Source organism: Mustela putorius, unplaced genomic scaffold, assembly GCF_011764305.1.
Source record: "Mustela putorius furo isolate JIRA1106 unplaced genomic scaffold, ASM1176430v1.1 tig00000196_pilon_pilon_pilon, whole genome shotgun sequence".
Lineage (NCBI taxonomy): Eukaryota > Metazoa > Chordata > Mammalia > Carnivora > Mustelidae > Mustela > Mustela putorius.
The window spans coordinates 2758200-2785150 of NW_025421310.1; the positions used below are offsets into that span (position 1 = coordinate 2758200).

The window sequence follows — 26951 nt, forward strand, 5'->3', positions numbered from 1 at the left end:
GAGGAAAAGGTGGGGAGCCAGGGAAGCTCGGTCATCTCAAACCCTGGTGGGAAAGAGGTTCCAACAGGGTCCCAAAGGGCTGTCAGTGGGCTTGGGGATTCTCGGTTCAGCTAGTGCTGGAGGCTGGGGGTGGTGGCCCAGGAATCGTCCCCGTGCTGTGTGAGGAGCCCTTTTCGCCGTTCTGGCCCACGCTCTTCAGTAGCGGTTTGAGTAACTGCCGCGCAGCAGATTTCGTTAACCGTGTTCCCCGCTTCTTCAGCGCCTCGCATGAACGCTCACTTCAGGACACATCGCAACATAGGTCGATGGTAATTTAGGTTCCCATAAAGCTTCGCCATCTAGAAAGACATCTCGGCACAATCCCTTAGGTTCTAAACACTGGGGCTTCATTCGCAGGGAGAAGCTTCAGACCAGCCTCTTCATCTGGAAAGGGAGATCACAGAAGCCACTTCCTCACGGTATTGTAAATGTTAAATGGAAGGACCCCTTGGAAGCTTCCAGAAGTGCGCACAAAACACAGAGAACGATCAGACTTAGTTTCGCATTGTTAAGGGCAGCTGCCAGGAACTCCCATTTCACAGACGGCAAACTGAGGCTCGTGGGCTCGCGACCTACCCAAGGCCTTCCGGAGTTGGGCAGCGGCGGCGGAGAGGGTGGTCTGCGCCCGGGACAGCACCGTCCCGCTGGCCAGGAGCTGGGATACTAGACGACCAGGTAAGCCCGCGAAGCCGCGGAGGCGGGACCCGAGGCGGAAATGCTCCTGGTACCTGTGGTGGCGACGCTTCCGGACTAACCGGAAGCGTACCGCCCGGAACTACAACTCCCAGGAGCCCGCGCGATGCGCCCTGTTAGACGCCGGGGGAGCGGCCGCCATTGTCTGCCGCCGAGGCGGTGGGTCTGTAGGCGCTGTAGCCACTGTAGCCACTGAGGGCTAGGAGGGTCGGGAGAACGAGCGGAAAGGCGCGGCGCCTGCCAGCTGGGCCGGCGCGGCGCGAGGGCGGGTTCCACGTCTGCCCTTTCCGCGCTGGCTTCGCGCCCCCGTTTCTCCTGGTTCTCCCGCCTCCGGGATCGCGGCCGCGCTCGGCCAACTGGCCGCGCCCTGGGGAGCCCTGCACGTCGGGCCTGGCGCCGGGGCTCAGTGGTCGGCCGGGCACGTCTTTGTCTCCCCGGCCGCGCGCGAGGGTCCCAGGTGCACCGCCGGGCCGAACCCTGGAGCGGAACAAAAGCCGGACGCCCCCAGCCGAGCGCCCCCGAGCTTGCTAAGTCGCTTGTCCAGAGCGGCGGGGACCGGCTCGCGGGGCGGGGAGGCCGGGAGCCGCGAACCAGGTAAGGCCTGCCGCTCCCTGTACGGGCTCCTGAGCATCCCGTCTGCCCCGGGTCTTGTAGAGGAAGATCAGGCGGGAGGTGGTGCAGCAGGTGACGAGGATGCCTCTGAGGCCGTTAGTGGGAACGAACACCTTTCTTTCCCCAGCGGGTGTTTTCTTGTCTTCGCGGGTTCGCCAGAGGCGCTGAAGGACAGCGACGAACGCGGGAGGGGAACAGGCCTCGCTTCCTTGACGCTTGCAGTGACGGCGGACTTCGTTAAGTTGCAAACCGCGGTGCAGAATAGTTTGCCTACTTTGAGTTTTGGAGCAGGTCCTGGTGTTCCTGGGGCCCAGTAGGCGCCCTGGTGCTTTAAGCGCGCTCCCAGGAATCCGCAGAGCTCTGCCAGTTTGCCCTGGAGGCCTCAGAGAGGTCTTGGGGCTTGCACAAAGACTTGGAACCTCCGGAGTTTGTGGTCTGGGCTCCAGGAAACACGACAGCCTTGGGCCTGGTATGTTTTGCAGGTTGATTTCTTGCTTCTCTTCCTCCTTTCCTTTTAGATAAAATTCGCATAACATAAAATTAACCATTCTAGACTACGATTCACTGGTTCTGTTGTGCATTTAGAGAATTGAAGTAAAAAAACTACCATCTAATCCCGGAACATTTTCATCACCTCCCAAAAGAAACCCCTGCACCCGTTAAGCGGTCCGTCCGCATTTCTCCCTACCCAGCTCTAGGCAGCCACTAATTTTCGGGGCGGTGCAAGTAGATACAGTAATTTTTGTGAATCACCAAAAAGTTACCTCGAAGTTGTCATTGGCTGTCTCTTGGGAGCCATTGACAAATTTCCACCCTCTCATCCCGGATTGTGCTCTTTTTTCAGCTTAATCATCTCACTCTTCATTCTGTTGTTTTGACATGTAAATTCTGTTTTCTTACAATGCTTACAGAAGTCTGCTCTTCTGCCTATAAGCTGACTTTGTTCCCTCTGGATCTTTTCCAGAGAAAGGACCGCTTTTGTGGTTTCCATTTTGTCATTAGGTTGGTACAGCAGTTGTATTCCGTCAGTTACCCGAGTCCCTAGCCCTGTGCATCTGGGCAGGTACCTGGTCCATTGATCCTGTGAGATGGCAGCCATAAACCCGTGGGCCTCCTGGGGTGAGTCCAAATTCTGTTTCTTCTGGGCCTTCCCAGCAGCAACCTGCTGCAGCCAGGGGTCAAAGCTGGGCAGGGGCCAAGTGTTTGGGAGGATTGCAGGGGGTCTCTTGGTCTTGGTATAGAATTAGAACTGAGTGACGTTTAAAGAAAAACAGTTTGGTTGTTGGTGAGAAGGGAAACTTGTTGTAAAACACCGTGTAATTTTTGTATATTTTATAGTCCTAAGATGTCTCATTTTGTTCCAAGAGATTTTCTAGTGATTTGTGGGATTTCTTAGACAGTCATACATTCAATCAGAATTTCTCTACCACTGACATATTTTAGCTTTATTTTTGTTTCTGGTTTTACAGCATTGGCATGTAATTTAAGAAAAGTGTTAAGGGGCGCCTGGGTTGCTCAGTAGGTTAAAGCCTCTGCTTTCAGCTCAGGTTGTGATCCCAGGGTCCTGGGATCGAGCCCAGGCATCGGGCTCTCTGCTTAGTGGGAGCCTGCTTCCTCCTCTTTCTCTCTGCCTACTTGTGATCTCTGTCTGTCAAATAAATAAATAAAATCTTTAAAAAAATCTGTTAAGTAGTGTGATGTCAGCGGTATACTATCTTTAAGTGAGGTTTCACTTATCTATCCATAAAGACATCTAGGGAGTGCCTTACTAAGACTATTTTAAAAATTAGGCAATGTTAAACATTTTATTAGATACCTCTTTGGCCGCTTAAGGGGTTCTGTTCTTAACTGTTCTGTGGCTACATCACAGCAGATTTTCTGATAATGACTTACCTATGAATTTCTGGTTTAAATCTAGCTTATTATGTTGGGTTTTGTCACATGCCCGTGGGCTATATTTATGGAACTTTGTTACACCCATTAGTGAGACAGACCTCCTTTTCCATTTTGTTGCCTTTAGTCACTAGGATTGTTGTCCGAGTGCCTTGTCTTTACTTGTCCTAACCTGATCTGGTACAGGTGTCCTTACGGACCAGTCCTGGGGAATCGCAGCTGTTGATCCATGGGCCTCCTGGGGTGAGTCAAGACCCTGTGTCCCCATTGGCCATGTTGGCTTCTATGTCTTGGCTTCTCCCAGCACTCTCCTTCCTTGGCCAGGAATCAGAGTTGGGGGTTTAGAGCCGGGGTGGGAGAGGACGGACTCTGGTTCAGCTCTGTTTCTGTGCAGAGCTGGAACAGGAAAGGATCAGAACATGCCACTGGGAGATAAAGTGATGGTGACACCTCCAGGACAGGGTGCATGAGAATAAATGTGTGGCCATTTGTGGCTCAGGCCCAGAAGAAGTAAATGACATTGCTTCTCAGAGATAGTGCCTCAGCAAACAGGGACAGTGCAGGGTTCATGTTTAGGTACATTCCTTATCTTCTCTGAGCCCCATTTCCTTCATCTGTAAAATGAGGAGGTGAGTCTTCTCATTTGCCCGACTGGCTCTCCCTGAGCAACCCGCCCCCCCCAGGAGGAAGGCCTTGTGTGGGCATAGTTCTTGCAAAGAGAGTTGCCTCTGTGACTTTGTTTTCCTCCCCAGCTCTGTGTCCTCAGGACTGCCATGTGGAAGAGAATGCCAAGGAGGAGAGGAGGGCCACTGGGTTCCCGACAGCCCAAATCCAGGTGAAGTGGGGCTTCTGCTTTTTCCTGAAGGGCTGTGCTCTTCCGTAAGGTGTCCGGGTTGTCCCCTGCCATCCTAGTCTGTGTTCATCACTTTATAACAGCTAGAGTTTGGGCAGAGAAGGAATCGGCCAGAAGTTTATGGCTTTCTGAACATTCAGGAAGAATTTAAACAGTTTTCTGTGACTGGGAGTCATATTATCAACCAGCCTATTCCCATTCCTGACCCCAGCTCTGCTATGTGTTGTTCTGGGGGTGGAGAGCTACCCCTTTGGCCGGCAGCCCCCCTTCCTCCTCCCACCTTTTCTCATGTGTTCAGTGCCTCATTCAGTTTGATGCTGTCCTGTGAGCTCTGTGCTTGCTGGGACGGGAACATGGACAAGCCCTGGTCCTGAGGAATTCTCAGTTCCTTTTCCAAGATGATTCACTTGGCTACTGAGACTCATGGCCTGCTGGTGCTGTACATGGGGTTTAGGACATGAGCCTGAGATGTGTAGGGAGGCGCCAAGCCTTGGCAAAGCTGAGCCCAACTAATGCCTTGGCAAGTGGGTGGGTTTGCATAGAGTCTCTGGAGTTCAGAGCAGCTGGAATCCTTCCATTGTGGGGAGAGAGGCTGCCCGGGAGACATAACACACTTGCACCAAGAGGTAAAAGGGCTTCATCAGCCTGGTAAGCAGAGGTCTGGCCTTGTATAGCACCACTGGTGTGTGGCAGGGGCGGGGGTATTGCATGACCAGCGTCTGGGTGAAAGCTGACCCCAATCAGAATTTAGGATGGAGAGGCTAGGATGAACCCTGCCGTGCCCTGAATGCCTACTTCAGAGCCAGGGTCATCCTGGTGGTAATAAAGAGCCTCATAAGTGTTGGGAGCAGGAGGTGCGAGTATCTAAAATATGGGTGGAAGGGTGTCCCTGGCCAGAGTGTGGGGAGAAGGGGGCTGTGGGAAGCAGGCTTGCATTTCAGGTGTCATTGTGACCAGGGCCTAGGAGAAGACTTTAGAGGTGTAAGGGAGTGACAGCAGGGGAACTTTGTGACAGTAAGGGCATAAGGATGGCTCCTGAGAGAAACAGGACAGCAGAGTTGATATGGGAAAGGTGGCCGGAAATAAGATAGCAGAGTAGATAGTATTGGAAAGGTGACATCTCCCTTTTTTCTTGCCCAGTTTCTTCATTAGAGGCAGCATGTAACAAACAAAACTTTTTAATTTATTTATTTGAGAGAGAAACAGAGAGAGAGAGCAGGAGAGTGGAGAAGGTCAGAGGGAGGAGAAGACTCCCCATGGAGCTGGGAGCCTGGTGTGTGAATGACTTTATCCCAGGACTCTGGTTCAAGACCTGAGCTGAAGGCAGTTGCTTAACCAGCTAAGCCACCCAGATGCCCTAAACAAAACTTTGTTTTTTTTTTTTTTTTAAGATTTTATTTATTCATTTGACAGATCACAAGGAGGCAGAGAGGCAGGCAGAGAGAGGAGGAAGCAGGCTCCCTGCTGAGCAAGAGCCCGATATAGGGCTCGATCCCAGGACCCTGAGATTACGACCTGAGCTGAAGGCAGAGACTTAACCCACTGAGCCACCAGGCACCCAACAAAACTTTTTTAATAACAACTTTTTAAAAATACTATTCAAATACCATAGTCATACCCTTAGTTCTATGACTTTTCATATATTCACAGGATTGGATAACTATTACCAACCAATATCTACTTGTAGATCATTTTCATCAGCCAAAAAGAAATCCCGTACCCATTAGTAGTCAATCCCTGTTCCCACTGCCCTCAACCCCTGGCACCTGCTAATTTACTTTCTTCATTTTTGTTTTCTGGACATTTCATGTAAAGGGAATCATACAATATATGGCCTTTCATGTCTGGTTTCTGTTTTTAAGGATCATTTATGTTGTACATATCAACGCTTTATTTCTTTTTATGATTCAGAGGCAGCCATTTTTAACTTATGTTTTTTGGTTTCTTAGGGTTATCTCCATATTTCTAAAAGAGAGATTTTCATCCTGATTCATGAAATTCACATTTACCTTTTTGACTCCCTATTATGAAAGATGAAGAAAAATAATTTCATTATTATATTTAGGTTTTTCTTTTCTAAGTTAAAGTAATGAATCAAGCAAATAGAAGATACTGAGATATAAACATATTAATAAAATTTCAACTTTATGCCTCCCCCCAAATTAAAAAAAAAATGTAATAGAATCTCCCACAGTTTCAAAGCTGATTGGCAGAGTGCATCAGAAGCATGCTGCTCCCACGGGGCAGCACTGCCATCCCAGGGAGGCAGCTAGGCCTGAAGCACGTGATGTGGAGTGGTGGTTCTGGCATCAGAACTTGGGTGACCGTGATGTTCACGGCCGCTATGATAATATGGTCCTGTTTAGATTCTGTAACAGAATCAGCAGTGGGGCTAGGCTGAAAGGTGGGCCCCGAATCAGTCCCTTGGGAACAGAGTTAGCAGTAATGAAATATTGTGAAGAAACCTTAATAACCACTGGGCTGCACTCTGCTGTTAATTTATGCGAGGGTTTCTGAGAATAATCATTAGAGTTAATGCTGAGAAAATAAAATGGAGAAGTGAAATGACAACACCCTCCAATGTCTGAAGAGTTGTGATTTCTGAGAACATGCTCCTGGCCCCTCCCCACACTTCAGATTCTTCCCTGTGGGAAACTCAAGACTTGAATCATGTGTGTTTTGTATTAAGCGAGGTCTTCAGGAACACTAACAAGAGCTCCATATCCCTCTATTGTTCCTCCAAATTAAATGCTGAAATAAAGCACTCACCTGGTGAAAACGTCAAATGCTGTCCTCCCTCGTTATCTGAATAGTCCCTTTTGAGGAACATGTTGGTTAGTGAAATTTTCAACTAGTGGGAGCTCAGATCCCATTATTTGAAGGGGGAAAATAATAATATCCCATTTAAAAAAACTCCAGCCAGCTTCCTCAAATATGGAAACTCCCAAACCCCTGTGTAACAGTCCACCAGTGCTTTCTGCGTGGTAAACATGCCCATGACAATAATCTAGTACTCCTCAGAGTTGTTTGCCTTCCCTGCAAAGAGCTGCACTAAGTATTAATGAAATTCCGAAGATGCCGAAGAATCCATCTGAATTTCCCCAGATTCCATGGTTTCAGATAATGCAGGACCTGAGACCCATCTTAGCACCCTGTGCACCCTCCCTCAAGCCCTCCCGTGGTTTAGATGAGTGACTGGTTAGCAGACTCCATAAAGTGCTGTGGAGAGCCCCGGTACATGCTCAAATGTATGTGCCAGATGCAGTGTGCAAACACCATTACAGGAAATTTGGGTGAGACGTTTTTGAGTCATCCTTGCAGATGGTTACTGTAAAGTGCAAGTTCAGGTAAGGGTTACCTGGGAGTGGAACAGCTCACTCCTAGCTGCTAGGGTCCCTCTTGTCCCCATAGCTGCTGAGACTGGGTCCTTGACTTCCCCCTTTCCCCTTCTTTCTGTTTCATGTCCAGTCTTGATTTTGCATTTTCTGTATCTTCAAGGCCTTCATGAGCTCTGGGCCCCAACATTCAGCTGGGGGTGTTTTTTTCCTTCCTTTTTGGCAGTCCACGATCACTTCCACTTTTATAACATCTACAAATCTGGAAATACTTGGTCGAAACTTTTGTTTGGACAAATCCATAGTTATAGAAAAGTATGAAAAGTAATCCAACATGATCTCCATTACTCTGACTGAACAGCTAGATTCTCTTGCCGCACTTATGCAGGGTGACTGCTTTTGGTGTGTTCACACATAGTTTTCATGCTCATAAGTAGATAATCTGTTCCTACAAATATCACATAGTAATATTCTTTTTCCTTTTTTCCTTAAGATACTTATTTATTTGGCAGAGTGAAAGAGATAGTGAAAGAAGGAATACAAGCTGGGGGAGTGGGAGAGGGAGAAACAGGCTTCCTGACAAGCAGGGAGACTGACTTGGGGACTCTGGGATCGTGACCTGAGCTGAAGGCAGATGCTTAACGACTGAACCACCCAGGTGCCCCTAATATTCTAGTTTTTTTTGTTGTTTTTTTAAACATTTCACCTATTTAGGGGCACCTGGGGGGCTCAGTGGGTTAAAGCCTCTACCTTCGGCTCAGGTCATGATCCCGGGGTCCTGGGATCGAGCCCTGCATCGGGCTCTCTGCTCAGCAGGGAGCCTGCTTCCCCCTCTCTCTGCCTGCTTCTCTGTGATCTCCATCTGTCAAATAAATAAATAAAATTAAAAAAAATTTTTTTGGGACGCCTGGGTGGCTCAGTTGGTTAAGCGGCTGCCTTCAGCTCAGGTCATGATCCCAGCGTCCTGGGATCGAGTCCCGCATCGGGCTCCTTGCTCATCAGGAAGCCTGCTTCTCCCTCTGCCTCTGCCTGCCATTCTGTCTGCCTGTGCTCACTCTCTCTGACCAAAAAAAAAAATTTTTCACCTATTTATTTGACAGGGGAGGGGGAGCAGGCCCCCCACTGAGCAGAGAGCCTGATGCGGGGCTCGATCCAGGACCCTGGGATCATGACCTGAGCTGAAGGCAGAGGCCCAACCCACTGAGCCATGCCCCTATTTTGAAAGATTTTTTTAAGTCCTCTCTATCCAGTATGGGGCTCAAACTCAGAGCCCTGAGACCAGGAGTCTCCTGCACTATTGACTGAATCAGCCAGGCGCCCCATTCTTTTTTTAAGGCAATCCTTTTCCTACCTGCTTTTCTACATCTTGATTTGCTTATTCAGGGCTACTTTGAATGTCCATCCATGTGAGAGATTAAGTTCATTCCTTTCACCCTCTGTTCATCCTTTGACGGATGGGCTCAGAAGTTCCCCTGCCCCCACCAGTTTTGCTATTCCAGGAGAAGCAGTGTGAAAATTCTTGTCATTTCACTGGGTGCACACACATACCCCTAGAAGCAGAATGACGCTTAGTGTCAGGGTGTATGTGTTTTCAATACGACTAGTGCTGCCACGCGGCTCTTGGAAGGTACAAAGCCTCTTGTCACCGTTGCAAAAAGAGTGCCTGTTTTCCCTGCATCTCTGTTGCCACTTTGCAGTGTCGGGTCTTTTAATTTTTGCTTATCTCAAGACTGAAAAGGTATAGTGTGTTCCTTCATGTTTTCTTGACTGCTGGTGAGATTATCTTTCCATGTCATCACTCACCGTCCATCTGCTTTCGTTCCTAGATGTGTGGGGTCTCTGACCTGATGATATGCAGACATTTTACATGCATTCTGGATCCTGAATCTTTGCCTTATGTGAATTTTCTTTTCCCAGTCTATAGCTTGTCTTAACTCTGTGGTGTCTTATCAGTCTAATGTTTTCCAGAATATTTTTATTAAACATGTGTCTTTGCTTGTGGCTAGTATTTTTTGTGTGTGTCTTAAGAACTCTTTTTTTTTTTTTTTTAAAGATTTTATTTATTTGTTAGAGAGAGAGAGAGATACAGAGCACAAGCACAGGCAGACAGAGTGGCAGGCTAGAGGCAGAGGGTTAGAAGCAGACTCCCTGCCGAGCAAGGAGCCCGATGTGGGACTCAATCCCAGAACGCTGGGATCATGACCTGAGCCGAAGGCAGCCGCTTAACCAACTGAACCACTCAGGCGTCCCAAGAACTCTTGTATTTAAAAAAAATCTGTCCTGTTCCTTTGTACTTGTTCCGTTTCTGAGGCCTTCTATTAGGTGGTGGGCCTCCTAAAGCAAGGGCTGCGTCTTCGTGTTCAGGGAATTCTTGTTCCTTCAGAGCCTCTCTCGTATCATCCTGGCCTGTTCTATAACTGACATCTCCAGTTGGGGAAATGGAATTTCAAGTCATTGAAAGTTGGATGTAGCCGCTGCCTCTGTTCTGTTTTTGTTTTGGTCCCTGAGTTTGGTCTTTCCAGCTGTCTGCACTTGTTCCTCGCATATCCAGGGCTCTGGTCTCTGTGTCTGGAAGGAAAGCGCGGTGAGGCCATCTTGGAGCACCCTGCTTTGTTGTGGCTGAACTATTCTGGTTCCCGATTAGCCTCCCTTTGTGTGTGTGTCTGTCTATCTGCTTCCTGACAGGTCTCACTCTAAGCTCCATGGACCTGGTTGGGCCTGGATTATCAAGCTGGTTGTGCTTCAGGTTTCTCGGGTGTGCATCGGCTCTCAGGCCACAAACCTCCCTACCCCATGTCCTGTGGAAGAGATTTCAGCTCTGGGGTTGCTGGTCACCTGAGCAGCCTTAGAACCTCCCACATTCTTGTGTGTGAGAAGGGTGTGGCCCGTGTTGCCCAAGTGCAAGTGCAGGGCGGCAGATGGGCATGTTGTCCACAAGGTGGAGTGGTCGGTCGGGAGGTGGGACACCAGGCAGAGCTCTCCTGGATACAGACCCCCATTTCCAGCCTCCCTTTCCCCCATCCTGCCTTCACCGTTATCCTTTCAGCTCAGGGCCCAAAGCCTCACCTGGGAACCTCTTCCAGCGTAGCCCCTTCTGACCTGTGAGACTGAGATCTGCTCCGCTCTTTCCTTAGTCTTTCCTCTGTTCCCTGTCGTGCAGCAGTGTGTGGAGCACTGCGTGCCAGTGGCCTCTTCGGAGTAGTTCCCATTCTTAACAAAACTTTGGGAGATTTTCCAACTGTAAGGTGGAATCTGAACCTTATGTTATTCCTGTTACCATTGTAACAAATCACTGTAAACTTAGTGGTTTAGAAAAGTACAGATTACTCTCTTGTTCTAGAGCTCAGAAGTCTAAAATGGGTCTGTAGGCTTTTGGCAGTTGGCCAGCTCTGTCTTTCCACTGATACCTCTTTGGCATATATTATTATGTCTTTTCCCCTTCAGATGTCAATAAATGATAACGTTTTCTGTAGAGCTGTGTTCCCTTTGGAAGCTCCAGGAAAATCTGTTTCCTTGCTTTTTCCAGCTTCTGGAGGTTGCCTGCATTTCTTGGCTCCTGGTCCCCACCTCCATCTTCCCTGTACATCACTCCCACCTCTGCTTCCAGTGTCTCATCTCCTGCTTTGGCTTGACCCTCCTCCCTTCTTCACTTGCAGGGACCTTTGTGATTACACTGAGCTCACCTGGTTGATCCAAGGTAAGTTCCCTAAATCATCATCCTTAACATAATCACATCTCTGCAAAGTCCCTTTGTCGTAGTAAGATAACACTCATAGGTTCTGGGATTTAGGATGTGAACATTTCTTGGTCGGCGGCATTATTACAGACACCCTGTTCGTTAACGACAACCATCAGCTTTCAGCTTTCTGCCTTTCTTTTCATCTGTCCTGACACTTTTCGGAAACTGGAATATCTTAAATTTCGGCTATTCTGTTATTTTGCTTATAGACACTTAACATGTGTCTTTCTAAAAGGTACATAATTTTTAAGAAAATAATACCTTTTTCACTACCTTTACACACCCAATAAAATTAACAGTGATTCCTTACTATTAGCTAACACTCAGGCAGTGTTCAGTTTCCCACTTGTTCCCTAAATACCTTTTATGGTTGGTTGATTCAAATGAGGATCCAAAAAAGGGGACCACACACGCTATGTGTGTGTCACATACTGAAGAAATTAGGTCCCTTGTCTTGTTGGTTTGCCTGATGTTGCTATCTTGATGCCATTGGGTGAGTTCCTCTTCCCTTTGTCTCCTGTAACTGATCACTGTACTGGAGGGCCGAGTACATTCGGGTTCCATATTTTGGGCACAAGTACATCAGTGGTGGTGCTGAGTCCTTCCTAACGTGTGGCACCAGGGGCATAGGATGTCTGGGATCTCATTTTCTGGTGATGTGACGTATCAGGCTAACAGTAGCTGCCTCCCCACTAGTCTTCGTGTTATTCAGGCGTGTTCCTGGTCTGCCTTCCATGTGTGATTTAGCAGTCATTGATGATCACTGCCCATGTCCACTGTTTGGTTAAAGGTTGCGGAATCACTCCCTCATGATTTCAGTCCTTCAGTGTCTCTTAGATGTAGTTCATCTGTTCCTTTTTTTAAATTTGTGCACAGGGATTCCACTGGGATCTTGGGAGGGGTGGTTCTCCTGGTGGTTGACCTGAGGCCCAGTTCACCAGCTCCATGGCTGCCAGGCTGTGGCCTTGAACCTTGTTAAGCATGGGTGAAATGGAAGCCATCAAGTAGATGCTGCCCCCTGGGGAGGTGAGGCAGTCTGCGTGAGCACAGCAGGCGCATCTGGTTGGACAGCATGGCTCCCAGCCGCTGCCCAGGTGTGACTGCTCTGTGAAAGGACACAGCTTGTGGTTTCAGCTCCTTTAGGCTTTGTGCACTTCTCTGACCAAATGTTACATTTAAGTTATTTGTGTTATGTAAAACATAGACACATCACCCATCAAGGAAACTAAGGCCTAGGCAGGTCTGTAGAAGAAAACCAAGGTATTGGCCTTGATGAGTCCAAGGTGAGGCATAGTTTCCCTAAGAGAGGTTGTGCCCAGCAGTTTTAAGTGTGTTTTGCTGTCAGGGAATCACTGCAGCAGAATCCATTCTGTGTTTTAAGCCAAACATTGTGTAAAGCAGTTGAGCCTGACAGTACAAGTTGTTGCACTGAGGACCCAGTCACGACAGCTGACTCTGATCAGAGATGAGCCCAGTTTGGGAGCCTTGGCTGGGGGTCGGGTTGGGGCACAGAAAGGAAAGTAGTGGGAAAGACAGGGACATAGCAGGCATGGGTAGCGGCTCACAGAGGACACTCAGAGTGGAAATTCACTGACCCAGAGGGAGACCAGAAAGCCAGTTTGCGGATGGAGGGGAGGACCTAGAAGCTGTCAGGGCCTATGGGGGATTCTAACCTGCCACCCATGATGCATGGCTCAGTCCCACCACCACAAGTGAAAGCATACTGCACTCCACCTGGGACTCCCTGAGATAACGGAGTGCTTAAGAGCACTGTGAGAGGGGTGCCCGGGTGGCTCAGTCTGTAAGCATCTGCCTTCAGCTCTGGTCGTGATCCCCAGGTCCTGGGATCGAGCACTGCATCGGGCTTCCCACTCAGTGGGGAGTCTGCTTCTCCCTGTCTCCCTTCTCCCTTCAACCTTCTCATGCTCCCTCACTTGGAGGTGTGCTTGCGCTCTCTCTCTCAAATAAATCAAATCTTAGAGCACTGTGAGAGATGTGTTCATTGCAAAAGTCAGACTTAGGTTATAATTCATCTTCTCCTCTAGTTTTCTAGTAAGAATTCCTGCTTCTTTTTTTCCCAAAGAGCTCAGTTGGAACATTTTAAAATTCAAGTGCTTTTTTTTTTTTTTTTAAGATTTTATGTATTTGACAGAGAGCACAACCAGGGGGAGTGGCAAAGGAAGGGAGAGAAGCAGACTCCCCGCTGAGTGGGGAGACCGATGTGGGCCTCTATCCTAGACCCCTGGGATCATGACTGGAGTCCAAGGCAGAGGTTTAACCCACTGAGCCACCCAGGCCCCCCAGAACTCAAGTGCTTTGACAGCAACTGCAGCTGATTCTCTTTTGCCTGGGCTGCTTTGCTCAAACTTTTTTGCTTACTCCCAGCTCCAGTCCTTGGTACAGGAAGGATCTGGAAATGGAAACCTCCTGATAGTGGCCAGGAGGACAGCCTGTAAACATTTAGATCAGTTATCCTGGTCTGAAATCCACATGTTGGGCAGACTCCAGCCCAGTGCTTGTGGTCTGCTTTTGTCCTAGTCCTGCGCTTAAGTATCTTCATCTCCAGAGAGGAAGGTGGGCACTGACCTGGTGCTAATCCCATCCTCACTAGCCAGTATTACTGGAATGGGGTAAGAGCCTTAGGAGAGACGTGCTCATCTTCACTGTAGTTAGTAGGGGCCTGCATAGCTAATTCCCCTGAGAGTACATCCCAAATACAGGGCCCTCGTGTGGCTCCCAATGGGACCTGGCCCACATCATTTACAGTACTGAACACATCGAGGACACTTCCTCTTTGTCCTGTCTCTTCCCCAGTACAGTCAGCTTCACTCCTCCCCAGAGAATGTGGGAGGGTGTGGCAGCTGGCTGAGCAGGAACATGTGTGCTCTTTTAGGAACCAGTGACCTTCAAGGATGTGGCTGTGGATTTCACCCAAGAGGAGTGGGGGCAGCTGGACTCTGTTCAGAGGACCCTGTACCGCGATGTGATGCTGGAGACCTATGGGCATCTGCTGTCTGTGGGTAAGGGAGAGCTGCCTGAATAAATGAAGCAAGCAATTTCCATCACAGTACTTTCTGCTACTTAGTCTTTAAAAAGCTCACAGGATGCAACTATGCTAATGAATATTAACTAGATTTATTATTATCATTTCACAAAGTATACAAATATTGAATCATGTATACCTGAAACTGAGATTACATGATATGTCATTTCTATCTCAATTAAAAAAAAATAGCAATGGTTAACACCACCAACAACCAATAACGCTCTTTAGTAAATTTAAAAAAAAAAAAAAAAGGCCTCATGGGCATCTCAGAGGGACTAAGATGATCTTGAGCCCTGATATTCAGGGACTAATTCCTTATGCATATAAAGCATAAAACGAGAGAGACTGCTTGCTTATTGTGCCCGAGTGAGACCTCGGAATTCTAGGCAAGGGCAGTTTACAAAGCTGTGTTTTCCCTCCATGCATAGGGAATCACATTGCCAAGCCGGAGGTCATCTCTTTGTTGGAGCAAGGAGAGGAGCCATGGTCCGTGGAACAAGCATATCCTCAAAGCACTTGTCCAGGTGAGGGCAGGCCCCGGCTGGAAGCAAGGAACTTTCCTCTGAGCCTTCCTTATTTGAGAAATGGGCTGAGGCCACGAGGAGTTACCTTCCTCAGACAGTCATGATTCTCTCCAGGGAGCTTTATCCCATCTATTGACTTTTTTGCAGCTGTTGATACAGAGCAAAGATGGCCACCTTATTAACAAGGTAACAGTTTTAATGAGCTGCATTTTCTTTCCTTGCCTTCCACTCTCCTGGTACCTCTCATATTCTCTGCTGCCCCTTTCTCGATGATTCCTCATTCGCTTACCTGCCTTTTAATTTTTTATTTCCTTTATTGCCAAACTTGTAGCAAGGAGTCACAGACTCTTACTCTTTTTTTTTTTTTTAAGGTTTTTATATAAGTAATGTATTCACGTGGCTCAGAAAACCCAGTGCTGCATCAAAGGAATAAGCTGAAAAGTTTCATTTACTTTTGCTGCTGTTATCTGCATTATTCTTCCCACACTCCCTACACACATAGGGCACACACAAAGGTAACCACTTTTTTCCTATAAATTTTTGAGCTATTTTCTTAGTGGTTGCCCTGACAATTATAATTAACATCTGAATTTATAACTGTCTAGTTTGGATTGATAACATTAATTTTATAGTATCTAAAAATTCCTTCTGTATATCTCTATTCTCCCCCTTTTATGCTGTTATTGTCACAAATTACATGCATCGTATGTCCAACATAGACTTAAAATTATTGCTTTGCTTTTGTCTTTTAGATAAGATAGGGGGAAAAGTTACAAACAAAAAATGCATTTGTAATGTTATGTTACATTTACCTATGTAGTTACCTTTATTGGTGCCCTGTATTTTTTTTAAGAATTTATTTATTTAGGATGCCTGGGTGGCTCAGTGGGTTAAGCCGCTGCCTTCGGCTCAGGTCATGATCTCAGGGTCCTGGGATCGAGTCCCACATCGGGCTCTCTGCTCAGCAGGGAGCCTGCTTCCTCCTCTCTGCCTGCCTGCCTCTCTGACTACTTGTGATCTCTCTCTGTCAAATAAATAAATAAAATCTTTAAAAATTAAAAAAATAATAATAATAATTTATTTATTTATTTGACAGAGAGAGACCCAGCAAGAGAGGGAACACAGCAGGTAGCTGCAGAGGGAAAGGGAGAAGCAGGCTTCCCGCTAAGCAGGGAACCCTGTTCGGGGCTTGATCCCAGGAACCTGGGATCATGACCCGAGCCAAAGACAGAGGCTTAACGACTGAGCCACCCCGGCACCCTGCGGTGCCCTGTATTTTGACTTAACTATCTAGTGTCCTTTCATTTCTACATCAAGGACTCCCATTTCTTTTTTTTTTTTTTTAAGATTTTATTTATTTATTTGACAGAGATCACAAGTAGGCAGAGAGGCACACAAAGAGAGAGAGAAGTAGGCTCCCTGCTGAGCAGAGAGCCCAATGCGGGACTCGATCCCAGGACCCTGAGATCATGACCTGAGCTGAAGGCAGCGGCTTAACCCACTGAGCCACCCAGGCACCCAAGGACTCCCATTTCTTTTATGCCAGGTTGCTAGCAGCAGACTCTCTCAGGTGATGCTTATCGGGAGTGCTTTCCTTTCCTCTTCATTTTGGAAGGAAGGTTTTGCCAGATACAGAATTCTTGGTTGACAGTATTTTTCTTTCTAGCCTCTGCGGTTTCTGAAGAGGAATGAACTGTTAATCATATGAAGATCCCTTGTATGTGACGATTTTCTTCTCTCTAGCTGCTTTCAGGATTCTGTCTTTGACCTGTAATAGTTTAATGGTTATAGGTCTTTGAGATTCCCAGGAATATATTAGAACTTTTCAAAGCACTGTGAACATCTTAACCTGCAGCTTTTTACAAATCTTCTTGGTATTGTGTATTGTTTGCTTCAGCTATTTCCCATCATCTCAGGCAGTAGTGACTTTTTAAATACATTGCCTATAAATGTTTAACAAATACCAGCTCTCTAGAGTGTCCTAGCCCGTGACAGCCTTTCAGGGGAGGTCTCTGAGGGAACCACCAAATAGGTCAAATAATGACTGTTCTTTGGGAATGAGGCTTTGGGAAACCTCCAGCTTCATTCTGTTCCCTCTGGTACCAGAAATACGGATTATAATTTTCCAAGGCTGCTGCGGACCTGGGTAGCCACAGATGGGACAAGGGAAACTTACAGTGCCACAAAGCTCACATTATGAAAATACAGCTGTTTTTCTTGAATAAACTCCTTCCTCAGCTGCTTCAAGACTTTCGTTAATTTATAGAATTCTGAGGAAATTGATTCTGACAGTTACATGTTGTGGTTGCTCTTAGGGAATGGTGAAATTTCAAAGGCCCTTATTTTGCCATTTTTACTGACATCTTACCCCAGATAATCAGTCTTAATTTGCTGTATTTTTCCAGTTTCTTTATACAGCTGCAAGCATATAGGGGTATGATTATTTTCACCTTTCTGAAAGTAGATGGTGATAGACTGTGTTCTGTTATCTTGCTATTTTCAGTTTAACGCAGTGCTGTAGCCTGCTCTTAGCCCTGAAGGTGGGTGTCCTTCCATCCATTCTAATGAACTGGGCTGGTTTGGAGTCTCATCAGTTGCTTCCCTTGAGATCTGAAACCTTCCATCAAGGGCTCATGAATTCTGGAAGCTTTCACTCTGGCACTTTTGCTGCTGACCATTCTGGGTTACCTTCCGGAGCCACTATCCTAAGCCTCCAACCTCACGCCTCTACCATCTTGCAAACTGTCTCAAATATCTCCTTAGTCTCGAGAAATCAGGAACCTCATCTCTTCCTTCTATATGGTTTTCCCTTCTTCTTGATGCATATCCCTGGCACCAGCCTTCTGTGAGTCCCCTAAGCTAGAATTGAGAAGTCATCCTGACTTCCCACGCTTTCCTCTCCAAGAAGTACTATCTTTTCTACCTCTTAAAAGTTTCTGCCTCTGAAATTCAGCTTTATCATTCAGCTCCCACCAATTCTCAGGTTCCTTACAAAATTTCCAGCTCAAGTTAATGAGTAAATTCTTATTATCAGTTACCTTAGGTGGTATCTTCCATTATGAAGTCTCTGTTGGTAAATCTGTAGTGATTAGAGTAGCCTTTTCAATAACTCTGACTAGATTTCAAGACCTTCAGTTTTTTCTCTTATTTTTCTCATTTTCTGACTAGTTCATGCCATTTAAGAGCAGTTGATCTATAGTCAAGTGAGGCTTGGAAGACCGAGCTTATGTCATTTCTCTTGTGTGAAACCTTCCTGGGTTGCTTCTGTCAGTGCTGATCTCCTTTTCCAGCCTCACACCCACCCACCATGTATATCTCTACAGTGTCTCAGTGATACACTCTGTGTTTTGTCCATAACTGTTCAGAAGTCCTCTCCTCACATAAATTCTGACTTGCAGTTTAGACTCTACTTTGTTGTCTTGTCTCTGGTTCTGGATATTCAGGCCACAGTTATCAAATATAAAGTTGGACAAGAATTGTTCATTTGGTCAGCTACTAGTTCTTAAAGTTCCTTTTGGAAGGATTCAAAAGCTGTATGGTGATCACTACCTAACTTCTAGGAGCTAAGCTTGAAATTGGTAATAAGTGCAAGTTTTCAAGCAGAGTAGAGCTCCTTTTGTAACAGACTTGGATGGTAAAACAAAGGAAATGGTTTGTAGGGAAGAGAGAAGAAAAACCAAGAGAAAGAGGACAAGGATGTAGGGCCTGTCAGGTGTCTATAGCTTTAGACCCTGTGGTAGGGTGAATAATGACAAGCCCCCCCCATCCTTACCCCCCAAAAGATGTCCACATCCCTTTTTTTTTTTTTTTTAAGATTTTATTTATTTATTTGACAGACAGAGATAACAAGTAGGCAGAGAGGCAGGCAGAGAGAGGAAGGAAAGCAGGCTCCCTGCTGAGCAGAGAGCCAGATGCGGGGCTCAATCCTGGGACCCTGGGCTCAAGACCTCAGCCGAAGGCAGAGGCTTTAACCCACTGAGCCACCTAGGTGCCCCAAGATGTCCACATCTTAAATGTATGAATATGTACTTCACGTGGCAAAGGGGCTTCCCAGATGTGAGAAACCCTTGTAGATGGAGGGATTATCTTGTGTTATCTGAGTGGGCCCATGGTAATCATAAGATCCTTATGAGAGTGGGGTAGGAGTGTCAGAGACACAGAAAGGAGATGTGATGACAGAAACAGGATTGAATGATAGGCTTTGAAGATGGAGGAAGGAGCTGTAAGCCAAAGAATGGAGGAAGCTTCTAAAAGCAGGAAAAGGCTGGGGCGCCTGGGTGGCTCAGTGGGTTGGGCCGCTGCCTTCGGCTCGGGTCGTGATCTCAGGGTCCTGGGATCGAGTCCCGCATCCGGCTCTCTGCTCAGCAGAGAGCCTGCTTCCTTCTCTCTCTCTCTGCCTGCCTCTCCATCTACTTAAATAAATAAATAAATAAATAAATGCAGGAAAAGGCAAAAAATAAAAAAATAAAATAAAATATTTTAAAAGCAGGAAAAGGCAAGGATGTGGATTCTCCCCTAGAACTTCTAGAGGGAAGCTACCCTGATTTTAGCCCATTGAAAGCCATTTTGGACTTCTGACTGCCAAAGCTATAAAGTAATAAGGTTGTATTATTTTAGGCTGCCACATGTGTGATAATTTGTTACAGCAACAACAGGAAATTACTACAGACCACTCACTTTTATTGGTGATACTTTTTCTTAACCCCACCCCCTCCTTCTGGGGAGGCAGGTGTCATAATGTGTTGGGGAGTCAGGATATTAAAACACAGAAATGAATTAGGACACTTGAATCATTTAAACATTAGTTAAGGGGCACCTGGGTGGCTCAGTGGGTTAAGCCTCTGCCTTTGGCTCAGGTTATGGTCTCAGAGTCCTGGAATCGAGCCCCACATCGGGCTCTCTGCTCAGCAGGGAGCCTGCTTCCCCTTCTCTCTCTGCCTGCCTCTCTGTCTACTTGTGATCTCTCTCTCTCTCTGAAATAAATAAAATAAATTAATAAAACCTTTAAAAAAATAAAAATAGACATTAGTTGAAGGTGTGGTTACTTACGTATTTTTTAAGCAAGTTATTTCTTATTTTTTACCTTACTAGTACTCACTTTGTCCTTTGTCAGGGACCCCCAGATCACCTTTAGGTTCAGTCATTCCCTAGAAGGACTCAGAGAACTCAAAAGTCATAATATTTAGAGTAATGGTTTATTATGGTGAAAGGATACAAAAGCAATGTTAGCAAAGGGAAAAAACGCAAGAACCAACTCTGGAGGAGACCAAGTGCAAGCTCGTAATAGTTCTTTTCCAGTGGAGTTGCAAAGGACACATTTACTTCCTTCAGCAGTGAGTTGTGACAACATGTATGAAGTGTCATCTACTTGGGAAGCTTGCCTGAGCTTAGGAGTCCAGGGTGTTCACTGGGGATTGGACATTTGGGTACACAGCGCCTGCAGGACTGATTGCAGTCACTGAAACTCCACATCCCCAGAAAGAAAGCAGGTGTTTCCCAGAAAGAAAGCAAATGACAGTTGTACGAACTATTTAGTGATACTGAGATAGCGTGCTTCAAGACCTCAAGCGTGTAGAGCACACCTAGACCATTCTAAGACCTCAGTTTCTGTAGCTGGCCAAAGGCTAGTCATGAAACAGGCCTTTGTGGAAATGTGCAAAGTTTGACCAACTCATGTATGCAGTTAACTTTTTTTTTTTTTAATATTTATTTATTTGAGAGAGAGACAGAGATAGAGAGCAGGAGTGGGAATGAGAGGGAGAAGTAGGCTCCCCACTGACCAGAGTGCCCAACGTGGGGCTTGATCCCAGAACTCTGAGATCATAACCTGTGCTGAGGGCAGACGCTTAACCGACCTAGTCACCCAGGTGCCCCATGAGGTTAACTCCTTTTTTCTTTTTTTAAAGATTTTATTTATTTATTTGACAGAGATTACAAGTAGGCAGAGAGGAGGAAGCAGGCTCCCCGCTGAGCAGAGAGCCCTATGCGAGGCTCGTTCGCAGGTCACTGGGATCATGACCTGAGCCAAAGGCAGAGGCTTTAACCCACTGAGCCACCCAGGCGCCCCATGAGGTTAACTCTTTACCACACACCCTTATTCTGGTCTTCCTTTCCATAGGAAAATACCCCTTAAATGGTTTTTACTAGTATCCAGTACACACTTAACTCTGGTTAAACATTCTCTTTGTTGTTCACTTTTCATTATCCTCCTCTTCCCTATTAGTCTTTCTTTGTGTTACACATCTGTTTGAAAATAAGTTCACATTTGCCTTTTCAATAATGTGGACAGTAAATCTCACTTTTCCTATTGTGTTCTTAGAAGTTTTTTCTTTGTGCTCTCATCGCTTTTTTTTTTCCCCCATTTTTTCAGAGTGGATGAGAAATCTTGAAAGGAAAGCATTGATCCCAACACAAAGCGTTTTGGAAGAAGAACAATCCCATAGCATGAAGTTGGAAAGATACATATGGGATGATCCTTTGTTCTCCCGGTTAGAAGTCTTAGGATGTAAAGACCAATTAGAAATGTATCACATGAATCAGAGTACAGCTATGAGGCAAATGGTCTTCATGCAAAAGCAAGTACTGTCTCAAAGAGGTTCTGAATTCTGTGAACTTGGAGCAGAGTATAGCCAGAACTTAAACTTTGTTCCATCTCAGAGAGTTTCTCAAATAGAACATTTCTATAAGCCTGGTACAAATGCTGAAAGCTGGCGGTGCAACTCAGCCATAATGTATGCAGATAAGATTACCTGTGGAAATCTTGATTATGACAAAGCCTGCCACCAGTCCATACAGCCTATTCAGCCTGAAAAGATACAAACTGGAGATAATCTTCTCAAATGTCCTGATGCTGTTAAATCTTTCAATCATATACTACATTTTGGTGATCGTAAGGGAATGCATACAGGAGAAAAACTCTATGAATATAAGGAATGCCATCAAATCTTTAACCAGAGCCCATCATATAATGAACATCCACAACTTCATATTGGAGAAAACCAGTATGATTACAAAGAATATGAGAATATCTTTTATTTTTCATCATTTATGGAACATCCGAAAATTGGTACTGTAGAGAAAGCCTATAAATACAATGAATGGGAGAAAGTCTTCGGGTATGACTCATTCCTTACTCAACATACAAGCACTTACACCTCAGAGAAACCCTATGAATATAATGAATGTGGGACATCTTTTATCTGGAGCTCTTACCTTATCCAGCATAAGAAAACACATACTGGAGAGAAACCCTATGAATGTGATAAATGTGGAAAAGTGTTTAGGAATCGTTCAGCCCTTACTAAACATGAGCGGACTCACACTGGAATAAAGCCCTATGAATGTAATAAATGTGGAAAAGCCTTCAGCTGGAATTCTCATCTAATTGTACATAAAAGAATTCATACAGGAGAGAAACCTTATGTATGTAACGAATGTGGGAAATCTTTCAACTGGAACTCCCATCTTATTGGACATCAGAGAACTCATACTGGAGAAAAACCTTTTGAATGTACTGAATGTGGGAAGTCTTTCAGCTGGAGCTCCCATCTTATTGCCCATATGAGAATGCATACTGGAGAGAAGCCCTTTAAATGTGATGAATGTGAAAAAGCTTTCAGGGATTACTCTGCCCTTAGTAAACATGAAAGAACTCACTCTGGAGCAAAACCATACAAATGTACAGAATGTGGAAAATCCTTCAGCTGGAGCTCCCATCTTATTGCACATCAGAGAACTCACACAGGAGAGAAACCCTATAACTGTCAGGAATGTGGCAAAGCATTCAGAGAACGCTCAGCCCTCACTAAACATGAAATAATTCATTCTGGAATCAAGCCTTATGAATGTAATAAATGTGGGAAATCCTGCAGCCAGATGGCTCACCTTGTTAGACATCAAAGGACTCATACTGGAGAAAAGCCCTATGAGTGTAATAAATGTGGGAAATCCTTCAGCCAGAGCTGTCACCTTGTTGCTCATCGGAGAATTCACACTGGTGAGAAACCCTATAAATGTAATCAATGTGAAAGATCTTTTAACTGTAGCTCTCACCTTATTGCACATCGGAGAACTCATACTGGAGAGAAACCATACAGATGTAATGAATGTGGGAAGGCATTTAATGAGAGTTCTTCCCTGATTGTACATCTTAGGAACCATACTGGAGAAAAACCCTACAAATGTAATCATTGTGAGAAAGCTTTCTGTAAGAATTCTTCTCTTATTATTCATCAGAGAATGCATAGTGGAGAGAAACGCTTTATATGCAGTGACTGTGGAAAAGCCTTTAGTGGTCACTCGGCCCTACTTCAACATCAGAGAAATCATAGTGAAGAGAAACTGTGAATTGAATTGATAGATCTTTCTTTTATTGTACATTTGGTAACACATTGAAAAAGAAAAAAGAACCCTATAAACTAAGAGGGGAAATTTTTTAGTAAGAATCCAGGAAGACTTACTACTTAATAGAACATATCTTCTTAGAAGAAACCTATGAAAGAAAAGACTGGAAAAAGCTTTTCAGCAGTTATGTAGCCTTTATTTAACATCAGATAATTGCAGTGAAGAAAACTCCAAACTCACCTAATGGTCCACCAGGAATCCTATTTACGGAACATGAATGTAGGGAATGAGACTTCTTTTCGCAAGAGATTTCAGCTATTCGTGGATCTGAGTGCATTGTTGAGGGGAAAACCTTATTCTGGGAAAAGTTTTTCAAAGACAGTACACTGTTTTGCATCAAGCTGGAATGATGGATGGGAAACTTTAGTGGAAGTACAGATTTTGCTGTTGTAAAGGGAGGATGTGGGTGCCCTTTAAGGAACAAAATATGAAATACTAAATCTGAATTTAAGAAAAAATAATATTGAACGGGATATTTACTATTGGTCAAGATTAACCTTAGAAAAGATTAGTAAATGAGATTACTAATGGTGGAAAGATTATTACCTAGAAGTGTGAGACTGATAGTGGAACAAGAGGTGACAGTTTATGACCCAGTGTGTCAGTGTCCATGGTTCACTTACGATTGCATCGTTGGACAATTCATTTGTAATTTGTTTTAGGCAATCACTAAAGGTTATAATTGTGGACACTGCTTCAGTATACATAATGTTAAGGAATGAAAGAATGCAAAATTGTACATACATATCATAACATCTTAAAAAATGTATACCATCTGGATAGAGACTGGAAGGACCCATGGAGAAATTAACCTTGTTAACTTAAGATTTTTTAAAAAGTTTTATAAACACATACAGCACTTATCATGTGCTAGGCTTTGTTTTAAATGCTTTTCAAATATTAACTTGTTCAGTCTCCTTAATTCTATGAGATAGGTACCTTTATAAATGGAGAAATTGGGGCAGAGATGTTGAGAAACCCACTTAAGGACACACAGCTATTAAGAAATGGAATTGAGATTTTTGGCTTCAGAGTCATGTTTTTAACTGCTATGTTATGCTGTCTCTCCAGTGATCTTTTTCTATTTTTTTTTCTTTTGTTCAGTTTTCTATGATAGATATTTAATAATAAAAACCCAGAAATCATGGAACAATGAGAAAGTTACCTTGCTCTCTTTCCTGAATGATTTCTGGTAACATGAGAGCTACACTTCCTTTGGAATATGAAATCTGGATTAGACATTCAGAATCAGTGCATTTTCTGGGACCTGGGTTCCCTAGGATTTTACTACCCACAACCCTGAGGATTACAGCACAGCAATGGCTGGGAGACTCACCGGAGGTATGGGCAATGCTGAGGAATGTCGCTTGATGGGTTTAAAGTGGCACTCACGGCACACACAGCAAGAGACACTATTGCACATGGGAGCACTATTTCTCAAGGTCTCCCTCAGATTGTTCAAATGCACTCCCTCAAAGTGTTCTTTCTTCTCCAGCTGAGAAGACTGCTTGATAGGGGGACTTCAAAGGGAAGGAAGCTCACCAATTCATTAGAATGAAGAGTGGCTCCTAATGGAAAGAAGGCAAGATGGTTAAGAGGATTTAGGTCCCTTCTCTCCCATTTACAAATATTTCCTGTATTTTCCTAAAGTAGGGCTATAATTAGAGGCCAGCAATTCTTGGATAGGTGTCAAGGTTATGGGTTGGAAATCTAGGATGCAAAAGGTTCATCTAGTTCTTGCAGGGCCCATGACCCTCCTGTTGGTTGAGAAAGTGGCCTACTGGTGTGGGGAGGCTGTGTTCACCATCTGACGCCTGTAGCTGGAACTCACATAGGTATGTCACACCTGTTTCCCTACCTCTCAGGGCTTCATGCAGAGTGGTCACCCAATAAATGTTACAAGAGTAAACTAACTGAATGGATTTCTTACATGATTTGTGCAAAGACCTTTAGAATAGAATTAGCAGCATCTCTGTTAGAGAAAGCAGTATGTATCAAGTCATATTGTCACTACATGGGTATGGTATTTTAATACCCGATGTAATACACTTGGAGCAAATCCAGTTTCTCTGATTTAGGGACCCCAAAGGATCTCATAATTCATATCCAATATTATGCAAACATCTTGACAAATTATTGTCTATTCCCCAGCTTAATATTCTTTAAATTTTTTTTTCTAAAAGTACCTCTTGTGGCCCAGCCCATATCACAAATCAAGAGAAAGTTTCAGACTTTTGCTTCCTCCTGGAAGGATCCCCACATTTCTACCACCTATCATACAGCCTTATGTGCACAGTGTGGTTTGGATGTCAGGACTCCCAGGCCCCCTCGCCTCCCTTATTCTAACCCGTGTATAGCTCAGTTCATTGCCCTCTTGACCTGATCTTCAACTCCTCGTCAGCTCTGGAATCTTGTGTTGGGCCCACGTGGAACTCTTACTCAGCCATGAGTTCTCCCCTCTCACCTTCCTGCTATGATTGAAGCTGGGATCTCACCTATGCAGTATCTCTTAAGGTGGCTCCTTTCCCTCCCACTTTTCTCATTTGTTCCTTCTAGATTGTTCCTCCCTTCTCTCTAAAACTTAGCTCTGTTTTCTTGGAACAAGAGACCATCACTCCTACTTTCCTTCATTGCAGTCATCTAATGGGTCACTCATCCACATATCAAAGATTTCAGCACCTGTCTCACTGCATCCAGAGCCACCTCCACCATAACACCCTGGTTCTATCATCCGTCTAGATGATCTTCCCATGTCCTGACCTCAGGTCTTTGGCCCCTCTGCACATGGTTTTGTCAACCAGTAGGACTATTCCATTACTAGTGCCTGGAATACCTTCACCTCCTGTTACCTAAGCTGGTTGGCTATTTGGTATCAAGCTTCCAATAGTCCCTTGACTTAACCTTCCCTCATGCTCAGTGCCAGCAGACGACTTTGCTTCCTATTTTGCTGAGCGAACAGAAGCAATCTGCAGAAGCCTGCCGTGACATCTACCTACCTTCCACAGTGTCCATGCTTTCCCAGAGACACCTGTATATGAACTCACTGGGCTGGCTCCAGAGCCTGTCTCTCCTCCCTACTACTTAAGGGCATTGTTCCAGCAGCTTCCCCTGTCTCATATATCATCAGGTCTTCCCTGTGTACTGGATTATTCCCACCAACATGCAAACATGCTTTAGGAGAAAAAAAAAAAAAGGGAAAACCTCCCAGTACCACTTTCCCTTGTAGTTCCTGCATAATCTGCTTTGTTGTAGAAAGCAAATTTTTTAAGAGTTGTATTTTCTTACTGTCCCTACTTATTTTCCATTCTTTCTTCAACTCTCTCCAAAGCTACCTCACTGCCAGATGTCCTCCACATTGCCAAACCTAGTGGTCAATTCTGTTTTTTTTCTTGAAATAGCATTATAGATAATGGATCATTTCCTCCTTAAAACATGTTTTTCAGCTGGCTCTCCGGACTTCCCTCCTGATTCTAGCCTTCATTTTGGGCCACCTTGGATGTTTACTTCCCACTTCTCTTACCCATTATTGTCAGGGCACCCTGACTTCTACCTGTTTATACCTCTGATAGTCTCATTTGGTCTCCAGGCTTCAAACACCACTGGTATGCTAAGGACTTTTACTTTGGGGGCTACAGTTTGATGAGTGTTGAAAATATATACATTCTTGGGGTGCCTGGGTGGCTCAGTGGGTTGAGCCTCCTTCAGCTCGGGTCATGGTCTCGGGGTCCTGGGATCGAGCCCTGCATCGGGCTCTCTGCTCAGCAGGGAGCCTGCTTCCCCTTCCCTCTCTGCCTGCCTCTCTGCCTCCTTGTGA

At 45.3% G+C, this 26951-nt stretch overlaps 1 protein-coding gene and 1 long non-coding RNA gene across 12 annotated transcripts in view; one reads left to right on the forward strand and one right to left on the reverse strand.

The window, feature by feature from the left end:
• Positions 1-25050, forward strand: ZNF606 (zinc finger protein 606). Of its 10 annotated transcripts, none has more exons than XM_013049954.2 (9): positions 1-1326; positions 1472-1813; positions 2309-2463; positions 3424-3480; positions 3990-4072; positions 14058-14184; positions 14639-14734; positions 14882-14920; positions 15106-15249. In XM_013049954.2, exons 3-8 carry the CDS (start codon positions 2433-2435, stop codon positions 14914-14916), a joined length of 429 nt encoding a protein of 142 aa, XP_012905408.1. In that variant the 5' UTR covers positions 1-1326; positions 1472-1813; positions 2309-2432; the 3' UTR covers positions 14917-14920; positions 15106-15249. The 10 variants fall into 10 exon arrangements, with proteins under 10 accessions (XP_012905408.1, XP_004780553.1, XP_004780545.1 ...); XM_004780496.3 differs by lacking the exon at positions 15106-15249 and adding an exon at positions 21105-21192 and having other exon boundaries at positions 2-1326; XM_004780488.3 differs by lacking the exons at positions 14882-14920; positions 15106-15249 and adding an exon at positions 21105-25050 and having other exon boundaries at positions 5-1326.
• Positions 16194-26951, reverse strand: part of LOC106004480 — a 16032-nt gene continuing 5274 nt past the window's right edge. For both annotated transcript variants that reach the window (XR_001177502.2, XR_006605875.1), the window contains exons 3-5: positions 24474-24705; positions 21484-21539; positions 16194-16502 (exon numbers count right to left, since the gene is read on the reverse strand). This is a non-coding gene — a long non-coding RNA (uncharacterized LOC106004480). The remainder of the gene's footprint in view (positions 16503-21483; positions 21540-24473; positions 24706-26951) is intronic.

Excerpts from the sequence above, each read along its gene's own strand:
- ZNF606 (XM_004780488.3), top strand. The coding sequence starts at position 2,433 with ATGGCAGCCATAAACCCGTGGGCCTCCTGGG. Across the intron at positions 3,481-3,989 it reads TGATCCATGGGCCTCCTGGG|CTCTGTGTCCTCAGGACTGC; the intron begins GTGAGTCAAGAC and ends TTTCCTCCCCAG. Across the intron at positions 14,735-21,104 it reads TCCTCAAAGCACTTGTCCAG|AGTGGATGAGAAATCTTGAA; the intron begins GTGAGGGCAGGC and ends CCATTTTTTCAG.